The sequence below is a fragment of the Propithecus coquereli genome, unplaced genomic scaffold (genome assembly GCF_000956105.1).
Source record: "Propithecus coquereli isolate 6110/MARCELLA unplaced genomic scaffold, Pcoq_1.0 Scaffold329, whole genome shotgun sequence".
Lineage (NCBI taxonomy): Eukaryota > Metazoa > Chordata > Mammalia > Primates > Indriidae > Propithecus > Propithecus coquereli.
The window spans coordinates 1,766,521-1,785,342 of record NW_012148941.1 but is presented as its reverse complement, the minus strand read 5'-3'; the positions used below and the strand labels follow the sequence as shown (position 1 = coordinate 1,785,342).

General features: G+C 42.2%; 1 protein-coding gene across 1 annotated transcript in view; it reads left to right on the top strand.

Moving 5' to 3' along the window:
* Window positions 1-612: 612 nt before the first annotated feature.
* Window positions 613-18,822, top strand: part of ECT2L (epithelial cell transforming 2 like) — an 81,913-nt gene continuing 63,703 nt past the window's right edge. Inside the window, exons 1-2 of the mRNA XM_012650482.1 lie at window positions 613-714; window positions 1,855-1,967. Coding sequence (XP_012505936.1) covers window positions 613-714; window positions 1,855-1,967 — 215 coding nt within the window. The remainder of the gene's footprint in view (window positions 715-1,854; window positions 1,968-18,822) is intronic.

Genomic DNA, 18,822 nt, shown 5'->3' with positions numbered 1-18,822 from the left:
ATTCTTGATCTACAGAAACTTGGAGATAGTAAGTGTTGTTTTGAGCTGTTAAATTTTGGAGTAATTTGTTATGCAGCAATAGATAACTAATACATTAGCCTGATTTTTTTTCTTTATATCCTTTTTGACTTCTGTCCTCAAAAGATGGGCAGATAAAGCGTCCTCTTCCAGGGCTTCAAATTCTCACTTTCCAGGGAAAGAAAAAAATCAATCTTCCTGGCTGATAAAGAATCATGCCAATTTCTGAGTCATTAATAGTATTTCCCAAAACACTTTTATTTACCTCCCATTTTCTCAGCAAAATGAAAAACAACTTGTTTAGATTCAGATTTGAATGCAAGTAGATAAGGACAGAATAATTGCAATGATTTGGAGTTCATGGGTATATTTGTGTGGCTTATTTTTTATATATATAAATATACACACATACATAAATGTATATGAATTATTGTAATTCTATATATATCTATGCATTACATATATGAATTACTATAATTGTATAATTCCTATAAGGACAACTTCAGTATATTGGATGTTTCTAGGTGATCATAATTATACATCTATTGAAATAAGCCTGTAGTTCCTACAAGTAGAAGAAAATAATTTGCTGAGATGTCAGCTGGGGATTCTTCCCGGAAAACCCTGGAAGTGGAGAGCTACCACACAAGATTCAGTGCCTGGACACCTTTTAGCAACAAGTCATTAAATAGACAGGTGAGTTACATATTCTGGAATAAAACTGGTTTTATTTGTAAGGTTAATTTTACTGTGATATATTGGGTCTCATGTTGCCATAGTTTTAAAGAAAACCCCTCTAAAGAATTTAGTTTTTCAGTCAGTTTAAACAAAAATAAACCTAGCTTTAATCTCTCCCCAGTCCCCAGCTCCTACCTTATGGGCAGTTCCAGATCTGCCTCCCTTTTCCCTCTGTACCTCCAGACACAAAATAGAGACCTTAGAGACACACGTGTTACTGTGGTGGGGAAAAAGATGACAGGAAGGTGCTTTTAATGGTGGTGGTGGTATGGGCGTGTTCATGCCTGTCTCTCTGTGTGCTTCTGTAATCTTCTTTTCCCTCCTGCGCCAAGCGCATGGTTCCACATGGCCTGGAGATGCCCACTCCTACTTTAAGGTAATGCAGGAAGTCATCATTCAGTGGCTTAGGGCAGCTCTGGCAGTGGAGAAGGCAAACTGAGTTCTCGGAGCTCTCGTGGGTTCAGTCTCGTTCACAGGGGAAGGAGACTAGCCAGGGCGAAGGCTAAGGCCCGATGTATGAGACAGTGAGTTTGTCTATGTCTATCTGAGCAAAGTTGGACTGAAACCCAGGTGTGGGGACGCTGGTCCTTGGTGTATGTCTTCCCTGGAGACATTACTAACAATGGCTATTTAGCAATGCTTATTAACTTCCAGCGTGGAGGGTGCCATGAAGATCCATGGTTAGTGGGTTAGTGAAATCATACCTACTTCAAAAGGTCCTGTTTTCACAATTAAATGAGTGTAGCCTGCGTGTGTTTTCAAGATGAAATGTATGGACTCTGTTTCCCTGGGCCTCCTTAGCCTAGGTAGAAACAAGAGCCAGGAAAAACCTCTTTGTTTTTCAGAGGCCCTCGGTAATTACATCCCCGCCAGTGTTTTCCACCAGCCCACCCAACAAGTCTGGGCTCGTTGGTATCCCTGGGTAAAAACAGTTTAAACTGAAACGATAGACCCCGACTACATATGTGAAAGCGCTTTATGAGTGTAATACGATATGCAAATATTAGTTCTGAGGTTGCTGGTAGATCATCTAAAGAACGTTTAGCAATGAAGAACATGCTGAACTGTGCAGTGACATGTCATTTTCCCTCCTTACAGCTTTTTCAGGAAAGAGTTGCTCTTGTAAGTCATTGGTTTGACCTCTGGACTAACAAGCAACGTCAAGAATTCTTATTCACGATTTTTTTACGATGCAGTAAATCGCAGTTAAGGTAAATGTAGCCTAACGATGTCATTATCATCGGTTCTTAAAGAAAACAAAATATAATAAAATTTTATATAACCTTTAAGGGTTTATATTTTTTCCTAGAAAAAAAAGCAATTGATATTTTAAGATTTATGAACAGACTCTGCTTCTTCCTGGAGGCTGAAGTGGAGCCGCCATGGAGGGGCTTTAACACCTTCATATTATCGCAGGACTGTTTCTTTTTGGCAAAAACTTGCCAATGGCTTCAGCAAATGAATTTTCAACATCCTTTCAGGATATTAAATTCCCCTGGGAATTATAAGACAGACAATATATTCCAAATGGATATCTGGGACATAGGTAGGCACTCTGTGAATAATCGTTAAATAAATGGATAGATCCGAAAAACATATGACAAGTGACAATGGTAGCAACATTTAGGAATGTGGGCAAGACTTGTACAGCAGTGGTCTGGGATTGCCAAGGGCTTCTTGTTCTTATTCTTCCCCCTCCCTCACTTTATGTCTGTAATTTCCTCTAAAATACTCAGCATAGACAGTGTGACATTTGTTAGTTGAAATTACACCCAGGGGCAGTTCGTGTTCTGATCGGGAATTAACAGATTAATGACTCTAGGGGTCATTAGCTAGCTCTAGATGGGAAAGGTCACAAAACCTCAGTTTATCAGATACTTTGCTAATTAGCATAGCAAATATCAGAGATTAGTTATTATCAGAGATTAGTTATTATCAGTGGCTTGTAAATGAGCCAGACGAATGTTGGAAACTTATGCTGGTTGGTGAAATTAAAGGTATTTGTAATGTGTGGACTGACCAGAATATTCCAGAGAGCCCTCCAGCCCTGCCCAGACCTGAGTAAGAGACTCCAGCTAAGCTGGTGGCAGGTGCCTGAAAGAAAGGTTTCCCAGGCTTCCTGCCCAAATAGGTGGCCTTGTGTCAGTCTGGGGGATTTCTAGTATCCTGAGGCCAGCAATGAGAGTAATAACAAAATGCTATTACATTGTCCTTTCTCAATTGAATGAACCTCTCACCCGGGGCAGAGAGAGCTGGGACTTCATCGAGCTTACAGAGGAGACCGTATGAAATGGTTCAGGCTTATCTACTAATGTTTGTTTAGGGAAGCTCTAGGTGTTCACTAGAACCTGGTGGTGAGGTAGCTAACTTTTGAATTTCTTAAGAAGCTACCGAAAAGGATCTGAGAATTGTGCATGACCAAATTGGTTTGTTGTTTTTTTTTTTTTTGAGACAGAGTCTCACTCTTTTTGCCCAGGCTAGAGTGAGTGCCGTGGCGTCAGCCTAGCTCACAGCAACCTCAAACTCCTGGGCTCAAGCGATCCTCCTGCCTCAGCCTCCCAAGTAGCTGGGACTACAGGCATGTGCCACCATGCCCGGCTAATTTTTTCTATATATTTTTAGTTGTCCAATTAATTTCTTTCTATTTTTAGTAGAGACGGGGTCTCGCTCTTGCTCAGAGCTGGTCTCGAACTCCTGAGCTCAAACAATCCACCCGCCTCAGCCTCCCAAAGAGCTAGGATTACAGGCGTGAGCCACCGCGCCCGGCCTAGAATTGGCTTGTTTTCGCTTACAGTACCTGCCTCCCACTCTTTCTTACACTTCTTCCTACCCCTCTCTCTGATGGGCCATTTCTGCTCTCCTTCTCCTTGTCAGCTACTTCTGCATCCGTGGGTGCAAAGCAGATCGTTGAGGTACTCTTCCTGAGGGAGTCACTGGCAGGAGACAGGCACCTTGCTGGCTCTGTTGAAAGAGGCTACAAAGACAGGCCACAGAAAAATAAACCCTTCAGTCAGTGTTAAAGAATCAGGTGGAAGGGACAGTTTAGGATAGTCATTGGCTATGTTTCCTTTTACTCCAACTTTGCAGCTATCAAGCTAAGAAAATAATAGTCCAGATCCCATATTTATAAGTGCTTTATGCGTCGTATTCTACGCTCATGTACCATAAACCAGGCAATTTTTGTTGTGACCACTGGAGGTCATTAGAGATCTTGTGGTAAAATTTGAGGCAGCTTAACCTTAGGCCTGACATTTTTGTCACTGGAAATTGCATCCTTTGTCTAGTACTGAATTCTTCTTTCTGTGGAACAAAAATATGACACTAACCTGTTCAGTGAAATTACTTTGTTTTTTTCAATAGGGTACAATTCCGTGGTTTTAGTACATTCAGTGTTGTGTAATCATTACCACAATCTAAATTTAGAACATAATCACCCCCCGAAGAGCCCCCCTACCCATTAGCAGTAACTCCCCATCTGCATCCCCCAGATCTGGGGAAACACTCATTTACTTTCTGTCTCTATAAATTTGCCTATTCTGGACTCTTCGTATAAATAGAATCATACGGTATACAATTTTTTGTGACTGGCTTCTTTCATGTATGATAATCTTCTCAAGGTTTATCCATTTTGTGACATGTATCAGTATTTCTTTCCTTTTTATTGCCAAATAATATTCCATTGTATGGATATGCCATATTTTATTTATGCATTCATCAGTCGTTGGACACGTGGGCTGATTCCCCATTTGGGCTATTGTAAATAACGCTGCTATGAACATCTGTGTTCAAGCTTTTGTATATGGATGTTTTTATTTCTCATAGGTATATATTTAGGAGTGGATTGCCAATGGTAACAGGAAAATCACCTTTTATTAAGAGTTTCTTTTGAATCATGTTTATTCCTGTAATCTCTCTTCCCCCATAACTATGAATAAGATTGGTAATAAATGAGAGAAATTAGCATTGTTCGAATGCCTGAAATCTTTATAGGTAAGCTGAACTATATTTGTGCAATACCTTTTTTCAAGGCGGAGAGGCCATTGTTTTAGATGTTATGTTTTATGATTTCCAAATACTTTTGTTTTAATTCAGGCAGTTACAGTTATAAACAGGGTATTGCAATATTGGTGGAAAATATGTCATCACAATTTTCTTTCAAAGTTTTTTCTTAATCTCTATGAGATATATTCAAATATCTAAGAGTTTTCTGTTCTAATATTCTCTATTATTAAGTTTTAAGGTGATTTCTTACATGGAATTTTATGATATTTAAGACTTTTTTTTTTAAAAGTTCAGCTTCTTAAATCATCTTTCTGGCAAATTCTCCTTTTCACTCCACCTTAAATGTCACCTCTCCTGGGAAGCCTTCTGTGTTCATCTTTCATGCCTCAATCATGGCTTTCACCCAGTACGTTAAGCTTCCGTGTCCGCATGACTAATGGTTCCAGTGGTGTCTTTCCCCTGCCACTTGACGAGTTTGACCTTTCCTGTGACTCCTTAAAGGAAACGGGCTGTTTGTGTCTGTCACACTTGGAGAAACCTATGAGGAGTTTGACTCAGTCTCCTTGCCGTACCGGTGAGACCGGTTTCAAATCGCCTGTGCTCAGCGGCCAGGGGCAATGCCTTACACAAAGGCCTTTCATTCCAGAGCTGGAGCTGCTCAAACTTGTAGCTTCCCTGGGTGGGTTGGGCAACGTTCATGCAACTGCATTCCCAAGAGGGGACTGGATTGGCCCTGGGTGTGTGCGTGTGCATGTGCATGCGTGTGTGTGCATGCGTGTGTGTGTGCGCACCTGTGTGCATGTGTTGGGGGGAGAGGGAGATCACGACCAGCCCATGAGAGGTCAGCTCTTGTCACTTGTCTCCATCAGAACAGACTGGAAATGGGGTGGGAGGGCCGAAAAATGTGCCAACCAAGGTGTATTTCAGAGAGAACAGCCCCCACTCCCACTTTAGGACACCCCCCCACCCCAGTTCTTTCCAAGCAGCCCCTGCAAGGGCCCAGTTGAGGACATCTGTCTCAGTTGTGATCTGTGAGGAAATCAGGTGTGTAGTTTTTCAGAGACAACACACTTCCAGGTTAATTTTGAAAACAGAGCAGCTGTATCACTCTGAGTTACTGAATGTTTCTGTGTGGAGGTGGTGGAAGTGTTAAGGGGAAAAAGTCACTCAATGACATGTTAAAGCACAGTAAGGCGGACATTATTCAGGACCGTGGTGACAGGAACAGGGACCACCGCAATGAGGCCTTGCGGCGGGGAGAGAGCTTGGGCTCCACTCCAAAGACAGCAGGAGCAAGTGGGCATTTACAGCCGAGCAGTGGGCTGGGGGTCAGTGGGTGGAAATTTCTAAGAGGCCCCATCAGGGGGAAGGAGGATGCCGGGTACACTGACCTCACAGGACTCTGCTGAAGACAGGCCTGGGTGACCAGACATTGCCTCGGGGAGGGAGGAGGAGGAACCCGATCACACACTGAGGGTGGGGAGGTCTTGCTACACTGACTGAGCAGAGTTCTTTGCTAAAACTGGATTTCACAAGGAAGTGCCCAGCTGAGCCAAGGAGATTCGGTCAAGCAGAGACTCTGTCAGAGAGGAGAGGGGAGTATTCAAAGACAAACTGTACACTTGTTCTAAAATTACTGCTATTTAAATATCTGAGGCAAATCTGGATATTTGGAACATTCTGACCCTTCCTTTCCCGCAGCCCAAATTCTGGACACGTTCCCGTCCTTCCACACAGGTTGGCTGGTTATGGACAACTATGGTATTAGCATTTTGCTATTGGGATGGTTTTTAGGGGTGGATGAAGTTAAAAAAGAAAATTCTTGAGTTTAAAAGGAAAGGAGAAACCAAAAACCCAAAGCTGTTTTATTGGGTAGGGGATGGGGCCAGAATGGATGGACAGAAGGGCACTGGCTTACATCAGGCCAAGTCCATGCACTTGAAGTTCTCCTCCCATTTTGTGAGTAAGTGGGGCTGTTCTCCCTTTACAGTGTTTAACTTCTGTGTGCAGCACTTAGCACCGCCTGACATTTTGTTACGTACAGTGCTTGTTTATTCACTTTCTGCCTACTCCCCTAGAACGAAAGCTGCATGGTGACTCTGTCTCTAGCACTTAGAGCAACATACAGGCACCTAGTAGCCACTCCATCAATGCTTGTTGAATGAATTTGGATATCCAAAACACTCCCAATTACAAAAATAACAAAAAGATAATCAGAAAAAAATTTGAGTGCCTCTCTTCTATGCTCTAAGAGCTCTGGCTGCAGCAAGAACGCCACCCTGTGCTGTGGGCAGGTGTGTATCTGTCTGGCTCTCAGACAGGGTCAGTAGCTCTGTAGGAAAGGGCACATGTTGTTTGCCTTTGACTCTCTAGGAGAAGGATTTACGCACAGCAGGTGCTCTGTGCACATGAAATGAACTGCATTATTGAATTATGATGGAGGCTGCAGGTGTTGAGGATGGCATCTCCTCATCTCCTCGAATTAGGGACTCGCCTAGACCTTTCATTGCTTTTTTTTTTTTTTTTAGCATGCCATAAACCATGACAGTTTTGGGAACCTCTATCCTGTGCATGATCTAAGTCCCCAGCTCTGCTTTCCAGTCCTGTCCTTACTTAGGGTTGGACCAGCTGCTACCAGTTAAGTGCCATAAACCCACCTCCAGCGTCCCACCCCACGCTCACTCTTCCTCTCACCCACCCCCCCACTGACTGATTCCCAACCCGAACCTTCCAAACCTACTATGGTCATGGAAGCCTCCAGCTTTCTCTCTGACAGAATCACCCTGAGCTCTTGTCTGTATTCTTCACAGTTCAGGGACAATCATGACCCCAGCCACATTTCAGTTCTCCTGAGTCTCCTGTAGATCTATAAGGAACAAAGTACATGAGACCTCCTTCCCTGAACACGCAGGACGTGGCAGCCTTGGCTCTGAGTGCGGGAGAGGAAGAGCCTGTGCTGAGGCCTGGGAACCCCGCTCTTCCTTGGAGCCCTCACCCGCTGCCTCCCCAAAGGCTGTTGTCTTCTCTCACAGTTCTCTTGGGCCCTGCAGGCTGCACCTGACACTCGTCCCAAATGTCCTTCTACCTGCCACCTACTACTCAGTGCCAAAGCCACCCCACATTTTGTTACACATATACCAACTTCCAGCTACCAAATCTGTATTAAATAGCTATTGTTACCTAGTTCTCTAAGAAGTTTTTCAAGATAAATTTTAGATTATAGGAGATTACTAATATTAATACTTTGCTTCATTCTTTTCATTATTTCATTAATTCATGGTAGCTGGATAGATCTTTCCTTTTATCTGTCTTCAATTCCTGCTTAGTAGGTTAGACATGGTTGATTACCTGCCCAACCAAGCCATTCCACATTTTTCTCCTTCTTCCTGACAGAAGCTCTGTTTTTTCTCCCCAGGTAGTTAGGCTTCCAGGGTGGCTGGTAACTCCACCCCACCAAGGGTGAGTCAGAGTTGGACTGAATTAATCATGGTGTCTGGTTTAGGAAAGGGTGTGTAGATATTAATTCTGCCCCTGGAAACATAGGGGATGGCTGCTAGAGAGTTTCTGGAGACTTTTCTTCTCCTTAAAGGAACTTAAAAAGGGACTTGAGGAAGGAACTTGCCCTCTTCCACCCTGCCAGCTTGTGGTTGCTGTTGTGTGAGGATGGATGATCAGAGCAGCTAGTTATTTGGGAACCATCTCGGGGGACAAGCCTGAGAACAAAAGCAAACTTGTTGAGGATGGCAAAGTGAAAATATGAAAAATCCTTGGCCCTTGATCACATCATTGGGTCCTTGAATTCACTAACCCTGAAGTCACCTTATTGTTTAAGAACAGAGAAAGGGAGATAAATAGGTTTAAAAATGGTCTGTCATGGTCCATTTATCTGGTAGTCACTTCTTTGGTCATCTCAACTCTTCAAACTTTATCTGAGAATCAGGAAGGAAAAACAAAAAGCGTTTAGCAGTCAAACACATGCCCTTTACACATAAGAGAGAGCCCTTCATATTCTCATGCATAGCCTAAATTTTTAATTAATTTGGGACTTCTATAATGTGATTCAAAAAGGAGTTATCCATACTCCGAAGACCACCATACATCTATTCAGTGCTTTGTACTTGACTTCAGCATTAGCACCAGGATCTGCTGTGCTGCCTCTTCCTTCTACCAATGGGAAGTCAAGTTCACAGAAGTTGAGGAGAGATGGACCATCAGAATCATTTAGAATTTGTAAAACAGATGATGAGCTCCACCCATAGAGATTTTGGCTCAACACAATGGAACAGGGTGGAGGAAGCTGTTTTGACCAAGTTCCCAGGTGATTTGGTAACAGCCAAGAGTAAGACGCAGGTGTGAGTGACCTGAAGGCCCCAAGGCATCTTCCGCTTCTTGATTCCACCCTCCTCAGAGGCCGGAACCCAGAGGACATGAGCTGTCTCATCCCTTCTAGTCTCAGTGCAATGAAACAAAATGATTTGTTCAGGTTCTGTGGGTGCCTTTTTCAACTTACACTTGTGATGCTACTTAGTGGTTTTAGAAAGTATTTCATTGTAGGGAGCCCTAAACTTGACATGAATAATAAAGGAAATGTTTTACTGTCACATAACTGTAAAACCTAGAGGTAGGTCTGGCTGCAGTCAAAGCTTACTCTAGTGATTCAGTAATAAAAGCAATGACTTGTCACTTTCTGTCCCTCTGCTCTGCCTCTGGACTCATGGCTCCATTCTTACATTTCCTTAGTTGTGTCCAGAAGAAAAATAAGTTTCTTTGGGCTTCACTCTGATTTTGTACTAGTTTAGGTCCACACCCAATTGTGACCAATTGCTATGGCCAAGAGATTGACCTACGCTTTGATCACGTGCTTTTTAGAGCTATAGAGTCAGCTTCTGAAGAATTATGTGGACCACCAAATAGAAACTGAGGTTATTTTATCTAAAGAAGGGTAAGTAAATGAGGTATGACAAAAGCTAAAGCTTCTTCCTTTAACATTCAACAAATACTTAGTATCTACTATAGATCAAGCACAGTTCTGGGTGCATGAGATTCAACAGTGAACAGAGTGTAAAAAGTCCTGCTTGCTGCAGTTTATAGTCTAGTAAAATAAAACTAAAATATTAATAGAGCAAGGGAGATAACCATGCTTCTTGCTGGATACAACAGTCCTGCCCTTATCTGAGATTCCACGGTTTCAGTTACCCATGGTCAATTGTGGTCCAAAAATATCAAATGAAAACTTCCAGAAATAAACAATTCATAACTTTTAAAGGGTGGACCACTCTGAGTGGCATGATGGAATCTCGTGCTGTCCTGCTCCGTCCTGAGTGAACCATTCCTTTGTCCAGCAGAGCCACGCTGTAGACGCCGCCCGCCCATCAGTCTCTTGGTAGCCATCTGAGTGATCAGGTCCACTGTTGGTATCTCAGTGCTTGTGTCCGAGTCACTCTTATTTGACTTTATGATGGCCCCGAAGCACAAGAGTAGTGATGCTGGCCATTTGGATATGCCAAAGAGAAGCCATCAAGGGCTTCCTTTAAGTGCAAAGGGGAAAGTTTTCAACTTAATAAGGAAAGAAAAAAGTTGTACGCCGAGGTTGCTAACATCTACAGTAAGAATGAATCTTCTATTCATGAAATGGTGAAGAAAGAAAAAGAAATGCACGCGTAGTACCGATAGGGTTCCTTACTATCCATGGTTTGTAGCATTCTCTGGGGGTCTTGAAGCATGTCCCGTTGAGTAGCCCCACGGTAAACATTTTGGGGATATTTCCCATGTCTCAGAAGTTGGAGTAGTTTGGTAGGCTGACTAATGACCCCCAAATAAGTCTCTGCCTTCATTCCTGGGACCTGTGAATGTTATCTTCTCTGGCAAAGATCCTGAGCTTAACCACATCTGCAAAGAGATTGGGACATTATCCTGGATCCTGTGGGTTGGCCCAACGCAGTTACAATGGTCCTTATGAGAGAGACGCAGGAAGAGTCAGAGTCAGAGAGAAGGTGACGAGCTACTGGAATTGGGGAGAGACGGAGAGACCGGAAGCTGCTGGCTGTGAAGGTGGAGGGAGGGGCAGTGAGGCAAGGAGGGCAGGCAGCCACTAGGAGCAGGAAAAGGCAAGGAAGGAGTCATGCCAGCACCTTCGCTAGAGGCAGGTGAAACTGACTTCTGACCTCCAGAACGCTAAGAAAATCTGCGTTGCTTTAAGCTACTAAATTTGTGGCAATTTGTTACAGTGGCAACAGGAAACTCATCCAAGCAGCGATTTTCTTTTTCTATTTTTTTCAATTTTTATTCTTCTTTCGTTCTTTATTTTAATTTACACACATTTAGTTAGCCCTACCCAAGCTGCAAACACTCTGCCAGCCGCTGGGGACAGAGCAGTGAGCAAGATGGCAGTGGAGACAGGCATTAAACGGTGAAGGAGCCTCAGAAAACTCAAAAACAGTGCTTAGATCACACTCCAGTGCACATGAAGGGTGGGGGACACAGGCTTCAGCAGAGGCGCTGAGGTGACATTAAGCAGCAGTGCTCAGCGAGTGACAGTCTCCCACAGGGATGTATTTGGGCAGCAGGAATCGTCAGCCTGTTGGGAAAATGGGGGGATTCTGGCTGTACCCCAAAGATATCACCCCAAAACTGCACTATTACCCCCTTATATGCCTGTACGGTGGCCTAAGTAGCTCTTCACCTGCCACAGGACTGGGACCTACTGTACTGGTTGCAGTTATGATTTCCGTCTCCACCCCCAGCACCACATTGCCCAGAAGTTATTATTGGGTCTCACACAAGTCTATTATCTAACTCATCCAAGGAGTTTTCTCTTAATTTTGAAAACTATTTTTTTTTTTACTTCTAGAATGTCTGGTGTTTTTCTTTTTTTTTTTCCCCAAATGAACATTTTAAAAATTCACTCCTGTTGTTACCTTGATTGCTCTTTGACTATTTTAAGCATACTTATGTTAAAATCTTTTGTTATTGTTTCATTACCTCCAGTTCTCGAGGTGACAAATCTCTCATTTGTTTCATTTGCTGACCTTCCCTCATGGTGTTTGGTTTGGAGGTTATTTTCCATGGGAAGCATATCCGCCCTGGGTTGTGGGAGCACACAGAGTGGTTTCAGGTTTGTGTCTGCCTCTCTGGGAACCCCCAGGGTTTCTCAATTTCTCACCAGCTTTTATGCTTATATGGTAGCCCGGGGTCCCAAATGTGCTAGGAGATTTAATATGGACCTTGTGGCCACCTAGGGTGCAGGCCTGTTCTGGTTTCCCCCAGGTCTCCCTTTTAGGAAAAGCCACACTTTCTTGCCTCTTCCCCCAGGGTCTGGGCTTTTCCCGGTAGGAAAGCACAGCCCTAGTCATTAAGACAGGGCCCAACTCTTGTGAAGTTTTGCTTCCACATACTGCCTTCGTGTGTGTGTTTTTTTTTAACTTCTACAACTTGCCCGTTTCCTTTTTCATTACTTTTCTTTCTTTTTGAAGAGATTATGCTTCATAATCTTGCTATTATATTCCCCAGCACTTTTAGGTACTTGAAATTAGTGCATAGATTCCCTTTTCAACTCAGTCTACTAATTTCTAGGAAGATTTTATAGATATATCATAACTTATCTCGGACATTTAGCTTGTTTCCCCTGACTTTTGCTACTATAAATAACACTTAGAAGAACATCCTTTGAGATGAGGAATAACAACAACAACAGCAATGAGAAAAAGAGCATTCTTTAGCTAAATCCTAAGCTTAGACATATCTTTCATCATTGTTTTAGGATAAACTCCTAGAAGATAAATCGTTGGATCCAAAGGCACATTTATATGGCCATTGCTATTTGTCACTTGCCAACTTGTCTTTTTTTTCCCGTGCAACTCAGGAGTTGCATAAACCTCTGCGGTTCCAGATGTACATGTTCCACTTGCCCTGTGTCTTGTCCTTGAAGCCCCATTAAAAAATGCATTAGGGACTAAAACTGGGGCACGAACAGCACCGCAGACCCTTACCATGCCATAAAGTGTTTGTAAAGCAGCCAGCAGACAGAACTTAGAGGTGCTACCCAGGCAACTAGAAAACAGGGACCTCTGCCAAATCCACTCACCCTCGGCAGCCTCTCCGAGCTGTTCTGCCGTCATTCTCATCACGATTTTGGCAGCTTCTTTCTACTCCTTATCAGAAATTTAAGAGCAGAGAATTAAATTCAAGTCCCATATTACTAAGCTTTGTTATTTTTGCAAAGTACACATTGTACATTCAGTGGCACGCTGCAAAGCATTATCATGAATTATTTAAGTGAAACGATCCTTGTCACAATAAATGAGCAAAGCACATTTTGTTCATTGTCTCCTTACATGTTGGTATTTCTCTTCACAGATTTCTTGCTTTGCAACATTAACTAAGGTGCAATGAGCCGCAATGTCATTACTGCAAACTATCCTAGTTCTGCTGCTCATGTACAGATTTTTTTTTTTTTTTATGTGATGGAAGCGTTTTCCTTTCTTGCTGCTTAAGATTCATTATTCTTGAATGTGTCCTTGTAGCAGCGTAGACTAGGAACAAATATAAAGCATGCATAATTGAGGTTTACTTTTTAAAGTAACTCATATTCAGTTCTTGTCCTTTGCTCTGCTGGCATGGAACAATGGATGCTGAGAGGTGAGAGGGGGAGGAGAGGAAAATCTAAAGATACTGAGACCCTTCTTTGGAGAGGAGGCTGGAAACATTTCTGTTTTGCCTCTTTTTGTTTGTTTGCTTGTTTGTTTTTCTGTGACAGAGTCTCGCTCTGTTGCCCAGGCTAGAGTGCAGTGGCGTCATCATAGCTCACAGCTACCTCAAACTCCTGGGCTCAAGCGATCCTCCTGCTTCAGCCTCCCAAGTAGCTGGGACTACAAGTGCACCACCATGCCTGGCTAATTTTTTTGTATTTTTAATAGAGATGAGCAGGAGTCCGAGGGGTGGTCTCGCTCTTTGGTCTCGAACTCCTGAACTCAAGTGATCCTTCCTCCTCTGCCTCTCAGAGTGCTAGGATTACAGACATGAACCACTGTGCCCAGCTTTGCCTATTATTTTATTAATCTGTTTTACAATTCTAAAGTAAATGAAAGTAAATTTTGTCTGAAAAGCTAGCAAAATGACTCTGAAGCCTACCTCAGACAGTGAGGAGTTCGGATAGTCACCCATTGGAGATTAGCTGTCCTTGGTGGTGTGACAGTCTTGCTCAGCTTGAAGGTTGGTCTCTGAGGACATTACACAGTTATTACATGTGTTTTATCATCGATACCAAGGAGATCCCAAGTGACACTTATATCTGTGGATATGACATGCTACCAGTATAGGTACAACCCCATGCTTTGCCCCTCTGCTTGTAGACCCACGCGTGTACACACACACTTTCCTCAGACTGGCAGGCCAACAGGTTCATTTTAAGCCACCCTGTTTTGTTTCAGGATGTGACAAGGCTACATGGACAGGGATCAAGAAAGAGCAGTGACTTAAAGTAAGGCCAGGGGAATAGGAACTCTCAAAACAAGTCAGCTGTCATTAAACCTTAGAAGTGAAGTAGGTAGCCTCTTCTTCTTTCTTTAATCTTTGTATTTTGTAATAATTTCTAACTTGCAGAAAAGTTGCAAGAATAGTACCAATAATTCCTTTATACTTTTTACCCGGATTCCTCTATGGAGTTAACGTTTTACTAGTTAACAGTTTACTAGTTAACATTTTACCATTGTTTGCCTTATTATTCTGAATTATTTGAGAGTAAGTTGCAAACATGATGCCCATCACCCTAAGCATGTCAATGTGTGTTTCCTAAAAACAAGGACACTGCTGAAAACTCACAGTACATCCATCTGTGGATATCAGGAAATCAACACTGATAAAATACTACCTTCCAATGCATACACTCCATTCAAATATTCCTGATTGCTCCAACAATGTCCTTTTTGTTCACCCTTTCCTTCTTGGTCCAGAGTCCAATCCAGGGTCATCTATTGTATTTAGTTTTCATGTCTCTAAATCCAATTCAATGTGGAGTAAATGCTCAGTTTTTTCTTGTCTTTTATTGACAGCTTTGAAGAGCACAGGCCTGCTGCTTTGTTAAATGACCCTCACTTTGTGGTTGGCTGTTGTTTCCTCAAGATTATGTTCAGGTTACATGTTCTTGGCAGAAATAACACGGAAGTGATGCTGTACTCTTCTTAGAGGATCGTGTTGGTGGGGGCATACCATGTCCAAGTACTTGTCCCATTGTTGGTGATGACTTTATCCTTTAAGATAGTTAATTATTAAGTATTTTGTATTTATTAATTAATAAGTAATTTTAAAGTGTTTCATTGATTAATCTTAAGGTAATTAAAAAGTATTTGAATCTATGAAAATATCCTGTTCCTCATTCATACTTTCCCCCACTAGTTTAAGCATTCATTGATGGCTCTTATCTGAAACAATTACTACTATGATGGCCTCCAAGTGGTGATTTCCTAATCTCTTAATTTCCCTGTGTGTATTAATTGGTATTCTGCTGCAAGGTAGTTTTCCTAGTTATTTATTTATTCATGTATGTATTTATATCAGTATGGGCTCTGAGACTCCTATTTTATTCAATAGGCTATAATACATTACATTAATTATGTATTTTGATGCTCAAACTATTCCAGATTTTGCCAGTGGGAGCCCCTTTAAGTAGGCTTCTGTGTTCTTTTGACATATCCATCATTCTCTAAGTACTTTCTTACTATCTGGAGTCACGACATGTTCCAGGCCCATCTTGTACTTCACTGGCCCCTGCTCTGGTATCAGCCGTTTCTCCAATAAGCTCTGGTTTATTTTATTAGAGAATGGAATTGAGAAACCAAGATCTGGGTTCATTTTGTGCTCATTGCCTCTGGGATGTCATTGCTTCTAGGTGCTCTAAGTGAACAGGAAATATATGTGTACACACACATACATATACACCCATCTGTCTCTATTTGTACATTATCCATTTATATGTATATTGTAAAAAACATGAGTCTTTACACTGTTATCTCCAATTTCAATCCAACTCCATATGGATCATTCTAGCCTTCCTCTTTTACCTATTTGTACATCATTTTTCCAAAAGTGAGAAACCTGCCTCCTAAAATCTTCAATAGATTTATTTTTTTCCAACCGCCTGTAAACAACCAATCTCCCATCCGTTCAGGGGCCATCTTCTCCTCCCACTCCCCCTCTGCACATGACAGTAATACTAATGTGTCTCTCCCCATCCTTCCTGTAGCCATGCCAGGCTGAGAAAACCCTGTCACGGACCCATAAACAGCAGCCTAGTCTCCTCTATAACTGCTACCCAATCAGGAAAAATGATTGGCATTTCAGAGTGTGACCAGCTTTGTCTCAAGAGAAGGATTCTATGAATCATAATATAGTGTGTTAACTCCAGTGTGGAAGAGAATTTGGTCTTGTTTCAGAGGCAGCCACTTAAAAGGAAAAAAGAAATAAATGTCTTCCAGTAGCACTGGTCTCAAAAAATGAAAAGAAGAAAGAAACACAAGAAAATCTTGGTGAATATATCTTTGCTTTGAATTTCAACTCCATTAAAAATCTTGAGGGCTGTGTGTAGTGGCTCATGCCTCTAATCCTAGCACTTTGGCAGGCTGAGGCAGGAGGATCGCTTAAGGCCAAGAGTTTGAGCAACATAGCAAGACCGTGTCTGTACCAAAAAATTAGAAAAAATTAGTTGAGAGTGGTGGCATGGGCCTATAGTCCCAGCTACTCGGGAGGCTGAGAAAGGAGGATCACTTGAGCCCAGGAGTTTGGGGTTCCAGTGAGCTATGATGATGCCACAGCACTCTAGCCCAGCCAACAGAGCAAGACTCTGTCTTAAACAGACAAAAAACTCGAGATCCAGTTTTAAATTGATAGAGCTAAACTATTTATATAGTCTTTTTCTCTTGAAAATCATCTCAAAACAAAGATGAAACGCAAATACATACTACCTTGGATGAAACTGAGACATCTGTAACCACGGTCACATATGTGGAAGTGGAAACTGAATGGAGAAATGGTAAATAACAGAATAACAGATCATCAAGCCCCATGTGCACAGAGAAGGAAACTGATGAGAAGCAAGCCAGTTCACTGCACAAAATCCTGTAAGGGTTTGGGAATCAGAGATTGAAATCGGAGAGATTATTTAAAAGTCTGTCTGAAATTAATACCTGTATTAAAAAAAAAAAAAAAAAAGAAAGTCTGCAGAAGAACCAGTTAGACTTCCAGGTGCCCAGCTCTATCCCGTGTATTCAGGTTACTCTTCCTCCTTTGCAATGTAAATAAAACAAAGCAGATAGGAGCCTCTCGATTCTATGATTTTGCAAAATGAAAACCTAGGAGGTAAACTTTCAAAGCCTGACTTCTCTCTAGTAGATAGTGAGAGGAATTTAACAATTTCTTTCTGTCACACATTTATTCAACACGTATTTATTGAGTGCCTGCTGCATGCTAGGAATTGTCCTTTGCCATGTCAAGGGGTTATGGACACACACGGTTCCATCCAATGCAGATATAGAACAGCATATATTGAGAAAACCTTTGTGAACAGAGGAGTAGCAGAGCACACGAGCTCTTCAGCTTTCACCATCCCACAGCTTAGGCAAGTGGGAGACAGATGTACGAACCTTGGCCAAGTGTGAGCAGAGACTCTACACTCATAATGGCATTCAGATTTATAGAGTGTGGGAGGGGAGCAGGGAACATTTACAGCACTAGGTAACAATGGGGGCTTCTTAGTCAAGGATGTTGCCTTGTTAAAAAGCGAGTCTTAGAATTTGGCAGTTTTTCTTTCATTGAGCTAAGCCAGGTCTGCCATGATAGCTGTCTGCCAAGCCTGTGAAAAGGGGCCACCTGAATCTGCCTCTTCTCAGTCCAGCCCCTGGAACTGGAGGGTCATTCAACATCATTTTCTACATTGTCTTTAATTGGCACTGAATTATGGTGGCTATCATGTTTTTGTTCACACGTGGGGTGTCAATAAAATCTTATACAGCTGGAACGTTGATCTCATGGAGGTAGAGAGTAGAATGATAGTTACCAGAGGCTGAGAAGGGTGTGTGGGTCAGGGTGGGGATGAAGAGAGCTTGGTTAATGGGAACAAACACACGGTCAGATAGAATGAAGAAGTTCTAACGTTGAATAGCAGAGTAGGGTGACTATGGTTAACAACGTTGTATTGTATATTTCACAGTAGCTAGAAGAGAGGACTTGAAGTGTTCCCAACACACAGAAATGATAAATACCCAATGTGACGGATACCCTGAATACCCTGACTATTACACAGTGTACGCATGTAACAAAACATCACATGTACCACATAAATATGTACAAATATTATGTATCAATTTAAAAAAATCTCATACAGCTAGGCGAAGCATGGAGCCACATCTCCAGTATTGTAAGAGAGTCATGGGAGGCTGCTTGTATCTATAATAAAAAAGAAAAGAGTTTTTTGCACTCCCCTTTAATCCCTACCTACCTCCACCTGTTTTCCCATCAATCAAGGCCCATCACCTCCCCTGCAAGATGAACTAGACTGTCCTTTCCCTGGATTGATGAGTTCCACAGGAATGTAGGGGTCATCATTTTACAGTCATGAGTGACTTCTGAAAAGCAAAGAGGGTAACTATAGAACCATCCAAGGCAGTCACTGTCCAAATTTATGTCTACTAAAGCGTCCTCAGTCAGAACAATATGAACTGTCCATCTACCTGCTGATATCAGACCAGGCATGAAAAAGATAAGAGAGGAATGCACCGTTCTTTTTCATATGAGTACCTTTCAAGCAAAGAGGGAGAAATGTACTAGCCTTCCTTAAAATTCTCTTCTTTACCACCCAATAATTCCTGAATACCAGAGTAGCTCAGCCAAGGAAGAGGGAGAGGATGGCTGTATACAACTTATAGTAACCGAAGACACCTGGAAGAGCCCAGCCTTACAGAGGCCTTCATCCAGAGTCTGGCATAATTGACAAATCATACAGCCTTGTGGTAACAATGACTTCTGCACGGATCAAAAGAATTTCTTGCTGGGCATTGCAGTCCCTTATAGTTG